Genomic DNA, 15,076 nt, shown 5'->3' on the forward strand with positions numbered 1-15,076 from the left:
TAAATGGCATGAGTGAATGGAGATGTGCTTAATTCACACAGAGGTTTGAAGGAGGCAATTATCCAAAATGGCCTTGTTAGTGGACATGGAATCAAGAAGAAAGTAGAGCGCGATGCAGAGCTCTCAAGCTGGGAGGATTCAAGTTCAAATTCTATATTATTTATTTATTTATTGTACATTTCATAGCACAAAGCTTTTTATACAATACACAAGATGTTTTACTGAAAAATATACAAAGATCATCATGTTTTAAAGTTACTTATAAACATAAGATAGCTTTATTGCCCAACATATTTCTGTTTTACATGTACTTGGTTTTTATGTTTTTATTTGTTAATCATACATTTGTATATTTTGGGCCATGTTTACTAAGCCGCGCTAGAGACGTGTTATCATTTTTAGCATGTGCTAAGCATTGGTGCGTGCTAACCGTGTAGATGCTCATAATATTCCTATGGGTGTCTACATGGTTAGTGTGTGCTAATTTGTAGCATGTGCTAAAAATGCTAGCGCAGCTTGTGCAGTCTTGTGACCCCTGAGGCACGCGACCTTCCACCGAAACACAGGCCCGTGTTGGATCTTTCATTGTGGTGCCTAATAAAGAACTAAGATGGAAAATGGACCATGGACCCCAGAAACGAGGAAAACAAACTTTATGCTTAAAAAGGTTTATTGATCAAGGACTCTACACGGTGTTGTGTTTCGGCCTAAGGCCTGCTTCAGGAGTCTTGAGATTAAATGTAGATTAAGAATCTCCAATATTGTGCCTTTTCAATCTTGTAACATAACAGATGGGTCTTGAAAAAGACCTTTATTGTAATAACGCAAAAGATAGAAGATGTATGCGTCTTCTAAACGTAGAGTATTTCAAGCTGTATGTTTAGAGGATGTATACATCTTCTATCTTTTGCATTATTACTATAAAGGTCTTTTTCAAGACCCATCTGTTATGTTACGAGATTGATAAGGCACAATATTGGGAGATTCTTAATCTACATTTTATCTCAAGACTCCTGAAGCAGGCCTTAGGCCAGAACACAACACCGTGTAGAGTCCTTGATCAATAAACCTTTTTAAGCATAAAGTTTGTTTTCCTCGTTTCTGGGGTCCATGGTCCATTTTTCACCTTAGTTCTCACATGCAAATTGGGAACATGCACAGTTTTTGGCAACTTTTACAGCATCAGGGGGTTAATGCATGATGTACTGCACACTTTTACTACACTGGCATGATAGTGCACGCTAATTCACAGGCCAACTGCATGGTATGTTAGGGGGACTGGATGAATTAGGGATGGAGATTGGGCATGGACTGCACATTGCAGTTAGCATGCAATAATTACTATGCAGTTAGCATGGGTGCACTTACCCCCTCCTCGAGGAGACGTTAAGCTCATTTGGGTTAATTGCAGATAAATTTAACTTGGGGCAATGAATGTTTCTGTCTAAAAACTGCAGGGTACTTGCTGGACACTCACCTGACAGCAGACAACCTTTGTACTTGCCGCATGTTAATGTTTGTAAAAGGGCTCTTGAGTTAAACCTATGCAAGTTCATTTACTGAAAGCTAGACCATGATGAAAGGATTGAAAAAAATATAATTCAATACCAGATCCGTGTAAAACATGGTTTCCATTTTGTTGGTATCTCCTGTATGTTTAATGGTACCCTGCAGTGTCTGCTTTTTTATTCATTGCTCTCTGATAAATAATGTATCTGGTATAAGTGAACAACATGGTTGAGCGTTTTCTGCCTTGCCTTGCTGAGAAGCTTGAATTTCTTTGTTACCACATAGCCCTAGATACATAAGTTGGCATCCTGTCACTGTTCATTACTCTTTGCATTCCCTATAGATAACTTCTGCTTTAGGAGTCTGCCAATAGCACATTAAAAATACAAAGCCCAATGGCTGTTCCACCTGCACCGTAATTTTTGTTGACAGAACAGCTATGGTATGCAAGAGTCTTTAAAAGCAATATATTTCATCTTAAAAGAATGCTGCACATGTTTAGCCGTCCGTCTTTATTATCTTTTCTAATAGAAATACATGAACAATATGCGTGAAATTTCTTTAAAAGGCTTAAAGGTAATAAATACAAATAAAACAAAACATAGAGAAGAAAATAAGATGATACCTTTTTATTGGACTAAATTAATATATTTTTTGATTAGTTTTCGAAGGTAACCTTTGATCCTGGGGAACTGAGTTCAATTCCCACTGCAGCTCCTTGTGACTCTGGGCAAGTCACTTAACCCTCCATTGCCCCTGGTACAAAATAAGTACCTAAATATATGTAAACTGCTTTGAATGTAGTTGCAAAAACCTCAGAAAGGCAGTATATCAAGTCCCATTTCCCTTTCCCTTTCTTCAGATCAGAAATAAGCATATGGTGGCAAATATCAGTATATATAAGTGACGCACCAAAGCATTCCAATGACAGTCTCACAGGAAGAGGGTACATAAGTACATAAGTATTGCCATACTGGGACAGGCCAAAGGTCCATCAAGCCCAGCATCCTGTTTCCAACTGTGGCCAATCCAGGTCACAAGTACCTGGCAAGATCCCGAAAAAGTTAAAAACATTTTATGCTGCTTATCCCAGAAATAGCAGTGGATTTTCCCCAAGTCAATTTAATAATGGTCTATGGACTTTTCCTTTAGGAAGCCGTCCAGACCTTTTTTTAAACCCCGCTAAGCTAACCACCTTTATGATAGAGGTCTATAAAATAATGAGTGGAGTGTAACGGGTAGATGTGAATCATTTGTTTACTCTTTCCAAAAATACTAGGACTAGGGGGCATGCGATGAAGCTACAAAGTAGTAAATTTAATACAAATAGGAGAAACTTTTCTTCACTCAACGTGTAATTAAACTCTGGAATGCATTGACACACAATGCATTCCAGAGTTTAATTACACGTTGAGTGAAGAAAAGTTTCTCCTATTTGTATTAAATTTACTACTTTGTAGCTTCATCGCATGCCCCCTAGTCCTAGTATTTTTGGAAAGAGTAAACAAATGATTCACATCTACCCGTTACACTCCACTCATTATTTTATAGACCTCTATCATATCTCCTCTCAGCTGCCTTTTCTCCAAGCTGAAGAGCCCTAGACGCTTCAGCGTTTCCTCATAGGGAAGTCTTATCCCCTTTATCATTTTCGTCGCCCTTCTCTGTACCTTTTCTAATTCCACTAGGGTGGGGTGGGTAAGGTGAGAAACATGGGAGCTGGGTGGATGAGAGACAGGGAGAGAGATATGGTGATAAGAGGGTGACAAAGCAGTTGAATATTATGGTTTATAATGGGCTAGAAACCCCAAACCTTTGTTAAGTCCTGTCTGGTGGGTGTTAAAATATTTAATCATTCTGACTTCAAAGGTTGTATGTTCCTGGATTGTCTTAAAGTTTCCTTTTAGCATTCTCACCATAAAATCATTGATACAGTGTTCTGGTTTTGTAAAATTCTGTCCCACAGAGGTGACATCCTGGTTGGTACTGGCATTTTTCATGTAAATTAAATCTCTTCTTTAGAATCTGGCTTGTTTCTCCAATATAGCACCCTTCTTCACACTTTTTACATTGAATGATATATACCACATTGGAAGATAAACATGTGAAGGATTCCTTTATGAGTATTTTTTCCTTTGTGAATGACTGTGAGATCTTGTGAAATGTTTTTGCAGCTGGATATATTACAAGGAAGTGTGCCACTCTCTTCTTTTTGAGTTTCTATTGGAAGCTTGCTTCTCACTAAAAGTTGAGTGGCTGTCGGAAGGCCAGCACTGGTGGGGGTGGGGATATCTCTTTCAGTAGTTCATCCTGGTGCACAGTTTACTTTCTAATGAACTTTTTTGTACTCATCTAAAACTTGACATAGGGTTTTCAATAGGAATATTACTTTCTGCATCATGATAACACACTTTATAATCTGATCACAAAACTGCCATTTACTTATTTTGAAGTGCAAAAGTCTAAAAAATAAAAACACTTACTGAAGACTGAACAGGGGTGAACTGAGCAAAAATGAGTGTATGGTGAGACCTTTTTGACCTGCTGTGCTCAGCTGCAGAATAAATGAGATGCACTGTTCCTTTTTGGACTTTCAGAGTTGTGTGTGTATTGCTGTAGGCAGGCTTCTGCTATAATGTCAGCACAGTCAATGAACAAGAAGCCAAAAATGCTTACATACACCTCAGTTTCCATACTACATCATTAACATCTTACAGAAACACTTATTCACCTTTCCTCTCTGAACACACCACCCGAACTCTCGTCCACGCTCTCATTACCTCTCGCCTGGACTACTGCAACTTACTCCTCACCGGCCTCCCACTTAGCCATCTATCCCCCCTTCAGTCTGTTCAGAACTCTGCTGCACGTCTCATATTCCGCCAGAACCGATATACTCATATCACCCCTCTCCTCAGGTCACTTCACTGGCTTCCGATCAGATACCGCATTCAATTCAAGCTTCTCCTTCTTACCTACAAATGCACTCAGTCTGCTGCCCCTCACTACCTCTCTACCCTCATCTCCCCTTACGTTCCCGCCCGTAACCTCCGTTCACAGGATAAATCCCTCCTCTCAGTACCCTTCTCCACCACCGCCAACTCCAGGCTCCGCTCATTCTGCCTCGCCTCACCCTATGCTTGGAACAACCTTCCTGAACCCTTACGCCAAGCCCCCTCCCTGCCCGTCTTCAAGTCTTTGCTTAAAGCCCACCTCTTCAATGCTGCGTTCGGCACCTAACCCTTACCGTTCAGTGAATCCAGACTGCCCCAATTTGACTGCCCCTATCGGACCGACCGTTCACTTGTCTATTAGATTGTAAGCTCTTTGAGCAGGGACTGTCTCTCTTTGTTAAATTGTACAGCGCTGCGTAACCCTAGTAGCGCTCTAGAAATGTTAAGTAGTAGTAGTAGTGTGTGTATTGCTGTAGGCAGGCTTCTGCTATAATGTCAGCACAGTCAATGAACAAGAAGCCAAAAATGCTTACATACACCTCAGTTTCCATACTACATCATTAACATCTTACAGAAACACTTATTCACCTCAGCTCCATAAGAATCCATGGAGGAACCTCAGCTTTCAAACATATGCAGAAAAGGGTGTATTATTGTTATAATACCTGCAAAAAAACTGTTCTACATGCTGCTTCACAGCTGTCCCTTCTATGAAAGAGCAGAATTCACAAGATAATAGCAATATACCTTTTCCTTGTTTACAGCATGCAATGTTCATTCTCTGCATTCTTAGGGAACAGAAAGGGGTGGATCACTGGTACCAGGGCTCTATTACTGTAATATTGGGTCCGATATTCAGCCTGTGGCAGTGAGGGATTTTTAAGCCTGAATATTCAATGCCAGGTCATGTCTTAGCTCCAGCATTGAATATCTGGGTAATTGCGTCCACCCCGGATTTTTCCGGGCACTAGCTGATATTCAGACTGTTGGCAGATAATGTTAGGACAGCCTTTTTGGTGTCCTAACTTTGGGGTCCTTTTACTAAGGCACGCCAAAAAGCGGCCTGCGCTGGTGTAGGCTCGTGTTTTGGACGTGTACAGTCAATTTTTCAGCGCGCCAGGAAAAAGGCATTTTGGGGGGCCAAAAATGTATGTGCAGCAAAATAAAAACCAGTATGCATCCATTTTCGGGCTGAGAACTTACTGCCACCCATTGACTTGGTGGTAAGCGGCGAGTGCACGTAAACTGCCGATTGCCGCTGGGAAAGCACCACGCTGTAGAAAATATTTCCAATTGCGTGTTTTGGGCTTGTGTAAAAAATGGAATTACTGCCCCGGGCATATGGTAGCCAGGTGGTAGTTGGATGCACATAGACGCCTATGCACCTTAGTAAAAGCACCTGTTCGTGAGCTTACTTAACCAGTTAGCACAGTGGTTCCCAAACCTGGTCCTGGAGGCACCCCAGCCTGGATCAGAGAGGAGCCTGAAAGCCTATAAATGAAAATATAGGTGCACTCCACCTCCTGCTTGCTTTGATCCTTCTCTAATAACTATTTTCGGTATTTGAAAACCACACAATTGAAGCTAAGTATGCCCTTTCATGACAGTGGATATTTATAGAAACTCAACATTTGGCTTCTGTTCACCCGCTGCAGGCCAGAACCACTGATGTGAAATGATCAGGAAAAATGTACAGTCAATAGTTAGAAGAACTATTTGGGCAAGTCACTTAACCCTCTGTTGCCCCAGGTACAACAGTAGTACAATGTACCCCTAGCCTGTTAGCCCAATAGGGACAGACCCAGGACCTGTAAAGTGAAGATGTAAACCGCTTAGTTCTAAGCGGTATATAAATACATGAATGAATGAATGTAGGTGGTAAGAGCTCATACATTAAACATGTACTAAGCAGTTAGCGTACAGCAATGTAGCTGTGCTAAACGATTAGTGCAGAAGACGCCCTCTCTCCACCCCCAGACCTGCCTCCAGTGCTAAAAAATAATTTTTGTTTTTTAGTGTGTGGGTAGAGCACGCACATCCCAGAATTACCATGGGATGCCTTAGCATGCCCCGCAGTAAGTCAGGAGTTAACCAGATTTAGTTGAATATTAAGAATTCAGGACTGGTGACTGGTTAAATTTTAAATGGCAAGTCACTGTTCAGTCAAAATATAACCAATTAATTATGAGGCCCTTTTACTAAGCCACAGTAGGCACTAGCGCATGCCTACCGTGTGGCAAAAGCACTGCCTTGGGACGTGCTGAGTCATCCCGCGGTAGTCAAGTAGCACGCACTAATCACGTGCTGAAAAATATGTTTTATTATTCAGCACGGGAGGCATGACTATGAGCAGAGAGTAGACATGCCCAGCACTAATCAGGTAGTGCGGGCACATTGCTGCATGCCGCTAATTACTGCAGGGTTAGCGCAGGAGCCCTTAGAAGCAACAAAATAGGTCTTCATAAGGGCTCCAGAGATAATGGTCATGTGCTAATTGGGAAATGAGCACGTGGTCATTAATGAATCATATGGAAATGCAGACATTTTACTGCCACAGTGTGTGTGGAAAACCCACAGGCTGATAATGGTGCCGGCCATTTTTTAGCGCAGCTTGCTAAAAGGGCCCCTATGGGAGGTGTTCTGTGGGTATTGTTTAAACATGGTCGGCCCATCCATTAGGCAAAGCTAGGTGATCTTGGGGAGCAGCAAAGAACAGCTGCAGTCAAAGGAAAACAATAGATCCTGATAGTCACAAGAACTCCAGGAGCCATCAATACATACTTTTGCCTGCAGGAAGGGTGGACAGTTTTCAAATAGCCCATTTAGGGTCCCTTTTACTGAGCTGTGCTAGGTGCTAACATGTGCCTAACACAACTTAAAATGATGAACCATGGAATGTGCTCAGACATCCTGCAAGAAATGCCAAATGCATGCCCTAACCACATACAATTGTTTTAAAAGGGGAGGAGGGGGGAGGAGAGTGGGCGTGTGTAAGCTAATCAGCACACCCACATTAATGCACACTAACTGGATAGCACAAAAATAGCATGTGAGCCTTTACCACCTACAAAATAGGTTCAGTAAGAGCACATGTGCTAATTTTTTGTTTTTTTAATGGTCACGCACTAATGGCAACATTGGCCATCCTCTGATCTTCCGGTACCATGCTGGATTTTAAAGATTCATTTTTCATTTTCATTTCTGTCAGTACTCTGGGATGCATACCATCTGGTTCAGGCAATTTGCTACTCCTTGGTTTGTAAAATTTCCTCGTTATGTCTTCCAGGTTTACAGAGATTTATTTCTGTTTCTCTGGCTCATGTGTCCTATCAGTTAACATAGGACAGAAAAAAAAGGTATCTTGAGACTGCTGTTGAATATCAGTTGTAGCTGTTTAACTCCTGGCAGCTGCCTTGTACCTGCATAGGGGCCACACTGAGGGGTCCTTTTAATAAAGCAGCAACCCAGAACTACTGCTGGGCCAACACGACTGCTGGTGATAGTTCCGCCTCCAGTGTGTGCCATTTCTGGTGCTGCTGGATTGTTTAAAAAAATATACCTCAGGGGGTTACCGCCAGGGTAATGCGGGAGCCCTTACCGCCACCTCAGTGGGCGGTGGTAAGTGCTCCTCACTGCATGTCCATGTGGTAAGATTTTGGGGGGGCTTTTTATGCGTTGCGTGAAAAAGGACCCTGGTGTGTGGCGGAAAACGGCCCCCACCACTTCTGCAGGGCCTTTTTATTGCAGCTTGTTACCCGGTGGTGGCCAGTATTTAAAGAAATGCAGAATATTGCCCCTCAGCTGTCGGAAGAAGAATGGGGAGAAGGGAGAACAGATTCACTGGTGCCTGCAGAGGCCTGTCTATTTCCCCCATTCCTTGCACGCTGACCCCAGTGGGTAGGAGGAGTTGACAAATAGCACTTCTTACCTGCTGCTTCCTTCTTTGCTGGTTTTCCTCTGTAGTCAGAACCACTCATGGCCCTGTGTATGGGAGTTTTAAGATGCATTTATATGTTTATATTATAACCAATGCACCTTCTTGCCTAGAAGAGCCTACCAAAGGGTTAATCCTGCCCTGCCCTGCCCTCTTGTAAGTTCCAAAGTGTCAGATCATGTTTTAAATATTCCCTGTCAGTATCCTGATCCTAAGGGTCATTAATGCAGTGGCCTGGCCCTAAATTATTCTCCCCCATGGAGGTGTCAACTTGGTCTGCTTTGTGAAATATGATTTTATGTTCATGTGAATTAATTCTCTTTAACATCTGGCCTTTCTCAGCAACGTAGGATTCCCTCCTCTCATTTTCTGTGCAGGCTAATACATTCTACATAAGACGAGCAGCTTGAGTAGGATCTCTTTATTTTGAATGTCTCTCTCTAAACTGTTTTTTCTTTTTCATACATCTTTTGTTTTTTTCTCTCCTGACAATGAGAACCATGTGTGCTGTTTGTATAAGCAGATTAGCTTAAGTCGGGTGAGAAGCTCAAAAGTAGAAGACACTGAGATATGAATTAAATATTGGCTGAAGGTCAAAATAATTTCATTCTCTCATAATAAATGTTGCATTCATGCGTACATTCTCCAGGATTAGCTTGCTGAAGGAAATGGGCACTGAGCTTTTCAGATGGGATATTTATTTATTTATTTTATTTCAGTGGGAAGTTTCTAAGGGGCCCTTTTACTAAGCCGCGGTAGGGTCCACTGCCAGGCCGGCGCATCCCCTGGCAGTAATTTCAGATTTGGCGCGTACCCCTAACACCTGGATGAATTATTTATTTCCTCCCACGTGTGCTGTTTCCGGCAGTAATCGGCAGTCGGTTCACGCCAACCAGTCACCGGACGTGTAGCACATGAGCCCTTACCGCTAGATCAGTGGATGGCGTTAAGAGCTCAGGCTGGTTTCAGTTTTACCATATGTCCTTTTCTCGTCACATTTTTAAAAATCCTTTTTTTGCAGTCCCTGCCTGCGCCTAATACATGCACCTACACTGCCGCGGGGCACTTTTTTTCCCCTGCAGCTTACTAAAAGGGCCCCTAAGAGACCCTTTTACCGAGCCGCAATAGGTACTAAAACACGCCTAAAACAACCAAAAATGGACTACCGTGGGATACACTACAGCATCCCATGATAATTTGCTTTTTAAAGTGGCATTGAGGGGCATAATCGAATTGAGCCGGCCATCAATATGGCTGGCCCCGTAAAGCGGCATACCCAGCTGCATTATTGAAACAAGATGGCCAACCATTTTTCGTTTCGATAATACGGTTGGGGCCGGCCAAATCTCAACATTTGGGCCGGCGTTAGAGATGGCCGCCATTGGTTTCTGATGATAATGGAAACTAATGGCGGCCATCTCAAACCTGGCCAAATCCAATGCATTTGGTCATGGGAGGAGCCAGCATTTGTAGTGCACTGGTCCCCCTCACATGCCAGGACACCAACCGACCACCCTAGGGTACATAGCTCCCTTACCTTGGGTGCTGAGACCCTCAACCCCCCCCCCCCCAAACCCACTCCCCACAACTGTACACCACTACCATAGCCCTTACGGGTGAAGGGGGGCACCTAGATGTGGGTACAGTGGGTTTGTGGTGGGTTTTGGAGGGCTCCCATTTACCACCACAAGTGTAACAGGTGGGGGGGGGGATGGGCCTGGCTCCGTCTGCCTGAAGTGCGCTGCAGTACCCATTAAAAACAGCTCCAGGGACATGTATAGTGCTGTCAGGGAGCTGGGTATGACATTTGAGGCTGGCACAAAAATGTTTAAAACATTTTTTGGGGGGGTGGGAGGGGGTTGGTGACCACTGGGGGAGTAAGGAGAGATGATCCCCGATTCCCTCCGGTGGTCATCTGGTCAGTTCGGGAACTTTTTTGAGGTTTGGTCCTAAAAATAAATGGACCAAGTAAAGCCGGCCAAGTGCTCGTCAGAGCCGACCTTCTTTTTGCCATTATCAGCCGAAGCCGGCCATCTGTTAACCACGCCCCTGTCCCGCCTTCGGTATCCTGCTGACACGCCCCCTTTAACTTTGGCCGGCCCTGTGACGGAAAGCAGTTGAAGCCGGCCAAAATCGGCTTTCAATTATACCGCTTTGGCTGGGTTTAGGAGATGGCTGGCCATCTCCCAATTTGTGTCAGAAGATGACCGGCCATCTCCTTCGAACATAAGCAGGATTGCTGGCTAACCAGTTACTGCATCTACATTACTGCACATTAAGGGCCAAATTCTATATATGACGCCTGAAAAATTGGCACTGAAAAAACACATACTTAGTGCTACTCTATAAACTACTCCTAAAGTTAGGAGCACTTTATAGAATATGTGAATGTGCCATTCTTGCCCCTAAAATTTAGGCACATCCACTTAGGCTACCTACAGCCAGGCCTAAATATCTGTGTCTAATCAGGAGTATTCCATTACAGTGTACACAGTTTTTTGGAATGCCTATGACCCGCCCATTCCATGCCCATGACCATGCCCCCTTTTCAGCTGTGTGTATTAGAATTTACATGCACTGTGTTATAGAATACGCCTATAAGGTTGTGTGTGAAATTTCTAATTAAAGTACCAATTATTGGCGCTGATTGGCTTGTTAAGTAGTTGTGGAGGTCTTTTACTAAAGCTTAGCGCGAATTATCTGCAGTAGGGCCCATTTCATTCCTATGGGTCCTGCTGCAGATAACTTGAGCTAAGCTTTAGTAAAAGACCCCCCCCCCCCCCAATGTTGTGTGCGCAGTTTGGCTGCATGGCCCAATTAGTGCACAAAACTTAAGGCACCATATATAGAATTTGAGAGTAACTGGTTAGTGCACAGATAATGTAGGAGCCCTTAACGCCTACAAAATAGGTGGTTAAGTACTCCTGGGGTAATTAAAAAAATGGCTGCATGCTAATGGCAACAGTAGTGCATAGCCATTAATGGAAAACATAGAAAATCACAGTTTTTAAAGCTAAGTAAAAATGGGCTTAGTAAAAGGACCCCCTACATTTTCTATTTATTTGAGACAGTTGTATTTTAAATGCTAATGCCTTTTAAAAGTTTTTGATGAAAATGGACATGCGGCAAAATGAAAATTGCCGTGCATCCATTTTGGGTCTGAGACCTCACCGTCAGCCATTGACCTAGTGGTAAAGTCTCACAAGGTAACCGGGCAGTAATGACCTACGTGCATCAAATGCCACCTGGCGCACGCCCAATAAGCACGTCCGAAAATAAAAATTATTTATCGGCCGCGCGTATCAGATGCATGCCAAAAATGAAATTACCACAAGAGCCACACGGTAGCTGGGCGGTAACTCCTTTTTGGCACATGGGCGCGCGTAGACGCTTAAGCGGCTTATTAAAAGGGCCCCTATATTTCCAAAGCCTTTTAAAAACATGCCCTATTGCATAAAGTCTAGAGTGGAATTTCGTAAAACATGAATTGAAATAGGTCAAATATAAACATCATATTGCTATTTCTAGTGAACTGCAATTTTAAAAAGTTTGATGGCAATATCAAATATATATTTTGCTCCCACAGATGGCAAGGTTGAGGTAACAAAAGAAAGCGTGAAGCTATGCACAATGGGACCTGGCAAAGTATTTGGGGAACTGGCTATCCTTTATAACTGCACCCGCACAGCAACTGTCAAAAGTAAGACTTGGTTTTTTTCATGAAATTCATTTACACAGAATGGAATCCTACATTGATTTCTTATCACTAGTGTAATTTATTCATGTTCTAGTCTTATGTTCTGGGTAATTGTTTCAGCTTTACTAATTCTCCATCCCTTCTCCTTTTTGCCTTGGAATTTATTGCAAATATTCAGAATGTGATGCGTGTCACTTATCACAATTCAGGAGAGCTGGTATTTCCCATTTTGTAGGGCAGGTTCAGTTTTACCTTTGTTGGCCTTTCTACCATACTGTTTAACTGTATTTGATGTCTGTATGATGCTTACCTTCTGAACAAAATTGTAAGTGAGCTGAGATGAAAAACAATATGCTTGGCAGGATTTGTTCTGTTTTGCCTTGTTTTTGAGAACAGCATACAATGGAGAGGGTCAAAGTACATAGCGAAGCAATCCAGAAAAGAAACACAACAGGGTCTCAAGAAAAGGTACAAGTGAGCTTTATTAATGACCTGACATAGGCTGTGTTTTGGCATAAAACAACGCCTGCCTCAGAGCTCGAGTCTTTGCACCATGAGGCTTATCTTTTCTATTTCCAGTTAAACAGTGACACCATTTATTTCTGCTCAAATCCACTCCCGGTCCCGGCGCTCTGCAGGGTGCTTTGGGACTGGGTGCTGGAACAGAGTGCGAAAATGCACAGCGCAGGGACCGAGAGTGGATTTAGACAGAAATAAATGGTGTCGCTGTTTAACTGGAAATAGAAAAGAGAAGCCTCGTGGTGCAAAGACTTGACCTCTGAGGTAGGCATTGCTTTATGCTGAAACACAGCTTGTGTTGAGTCATCAATAAAGATCACTTGTACCTTTTCTTGAGAGCCCTTTGTGCTTCTTTTCTGGATTGCCTTGTTTTTAAGCCATGTCTCCTCCCCATTAGACTGACAGCACACAGTCTCCTCCTGACTTTCTAACCTTTGTCAATCGGGGTAAGCAGTAAGGTTAGTTTTTCTGTTATTCCAGAAAAAGATGCTTTTCAACCAAAAGATGAACAAGCAACACTTATTGCTATTATCAGTATTAGTTTAGGGGCCATTTTAGTAAGATGTGCCTAATGCAGCTTAAAATGGTGAACTGCGGGATGCACTCAAGTGACCTGTGGTAAATTCCAAATGTGCATGCACTAGCTGCGTGCTAAAAAATGTTTTACATTTTTTGAGAGGGCTTGTCTGGGGGCATTACCATGCACTAACAGTTAGCACAGGATAGCACGTAAGCCCTCTGCAAAAAAATATTCTAAAAGCTAGGTAATTTGCGACTTAGTGCATGTTTACAGGCAAAACAGACCTTGGACGTTTTTTTAGAATTAGACGGTATAGCAAATTTGATTAAACCATTAAACCATTATTGCTAATTTATTTCTCCTTCAGGGGCCCTTTTATTAAGCTGTGGTAGGGCTGCCTTGCGGTAGTACGTGGCAAAACATCACTTTTGCAGGGCATGCCAAGGCGCCCTGGAGTAGTTTTGTGTTTGCTGCACAGTGTTTCCCATGCCAGAAAATATTTTTCTATTTTCTAGAAAGGGGGCATGGTGTAGGCATGCCCTGCAGTAATCAGCCATCATCGTGCGCTGTCCAGTTACCACCGGGTTAGCGTGTGAGCCCTTACTGCCTACTAAATAGGTGACAGTAAGGGCTCAAGTGGCAAATGACCACATACCAATATTTTTATTAGCACATGGCCCTTTACGACTTCCATTTAAAATAATGGAAATTCAGTCTGTGGTAAAAAAAAAATGGCCTGATCTTGCAGCAGTTTCACATGCCCACACTACTGCAGGCCACGTTTTACTGCAGCTTTGTAAAAGGAGCCCTTAGTGTATTAAATTGTGGTGATCACGCACCTTATTCTGCGGGTGGATTTTGCACGATAATTCCTCAATTAGATTGATAGCATGAATGCAATTTTTACATTTGTACTTTATAGTACTTGTAATTTGTTTTCCAGTACTGTAGTATTTGAGGTCAATGTATAAATACAAGTGTTATTAAATATTGTTGTGTCTGAGGTTATTCTGTGTTTTATGAGGCAGTGCATCTATATAAGTTCAAACTCTTGTGTTTGGTCCTGGTGCGTTTGGACTACTGCAATTCCCTGTACGTTGGTATATCATTTTGAGTATCAGGGCATTGCAAGTGGTCCAAAATGCAGCAGTGAGAACAGTAATGGAGGTGGCAAAGTTTTCTCATGTAATATCAATGCTTAAAAAACTACACTGGCTGCCTGTTGCTCAAAGGATGAAATTGAAAGTACTGTCAGTTATATGTATGTTGCCCCATTCTATTTGAAACATATGTTGACTGTGTACCATCCAAGACGGGAATTGCGGTCAGAGGCTGCTATGAGACTTTCAACTGATGTGGTCACTAAACTTCATTATGCAGAAACATGAGCTAGAGCTTTTGTTCGTGCAAGGAGAACTTTGTGGAACGTGTTGCCAGGTCAGCTCCAGAATTGTAGCAGTGTGACACAGTTTAGGAAATTGTTGAACACAAAATTGTTTGTTTTAGTAGTTTTTTTAAACTTGAAGATTATATATTTTTTATTATTATGGTTTATTTTTTTTATGTTTTGTGTTATGAATCTGTGTATGTTGTTTGTAAACCACCTAGTTATAGGTGGTGTAGACATTTTTAAAATAAATAAATTCATACATACCACAGAGTAATGTTGCACCAGAACAAATGAGGGGTTGGTGCCTTGTTTTCCTAGGACATACTTGTTGTACGATATATTCAGCCTGTTGAAATTTGTTTTCTTTCTCCTGTTCTCTGCCTTTGTGCAGTTTTTTTGTGTGTGATTGAGGTTTGAGAGCACAAGAAGCAAGCATTATTTTTAAGTTCACACATTTTATCAATATTTTAAAAACCAACAGCAGAGCACTCAGGTAGGTACAATCAACAAAAAAAATAATTTACTAATATGCACTCAGCAAGGATACATATCC

General features: G+C 42.3%; 1 protein-coding gene across 2 annotated transcripts in view; it reads left to right on the forward strand.

Annotated features, from left to right (window-relative positions):
• PRKG1 (protein kinase cGMP-dependent 1) overlaps positions 1-15,076 on the forward strand; it is a 1,533,271-nt gene that overhangs the window by 759,562 nt on the left and 758,633 nt on the right. For both annotated transcript variants that reach the window (XM_030203098.1, XM_030203097.1), the window contains exon 3: positions 11,984-12,097. In XM_030203098.1, the coding sequence (XP_030058958.1) occupies positions 11,984-12,097 (114 nt within the window). The remainder of the gene's footprint in view (positions 1-11,983; positions 12,098-15,076) is intronic.

The sequence above is a fragment of the Microcaecilia unicolor genome, chromosome 5 (assembly GCF_901765095.1).
Source record: "Microcaecilia unicolor chromosome 5, aMicUni1.1, whole genome shotgun sequence".
NCBI classification, from domain to species: Eukaryota; Metazoa; Chordata; class Amphibia; order Gymnophiona; family Siphonopidae; genus Microcaecilia; species Microcaecilia unicolor.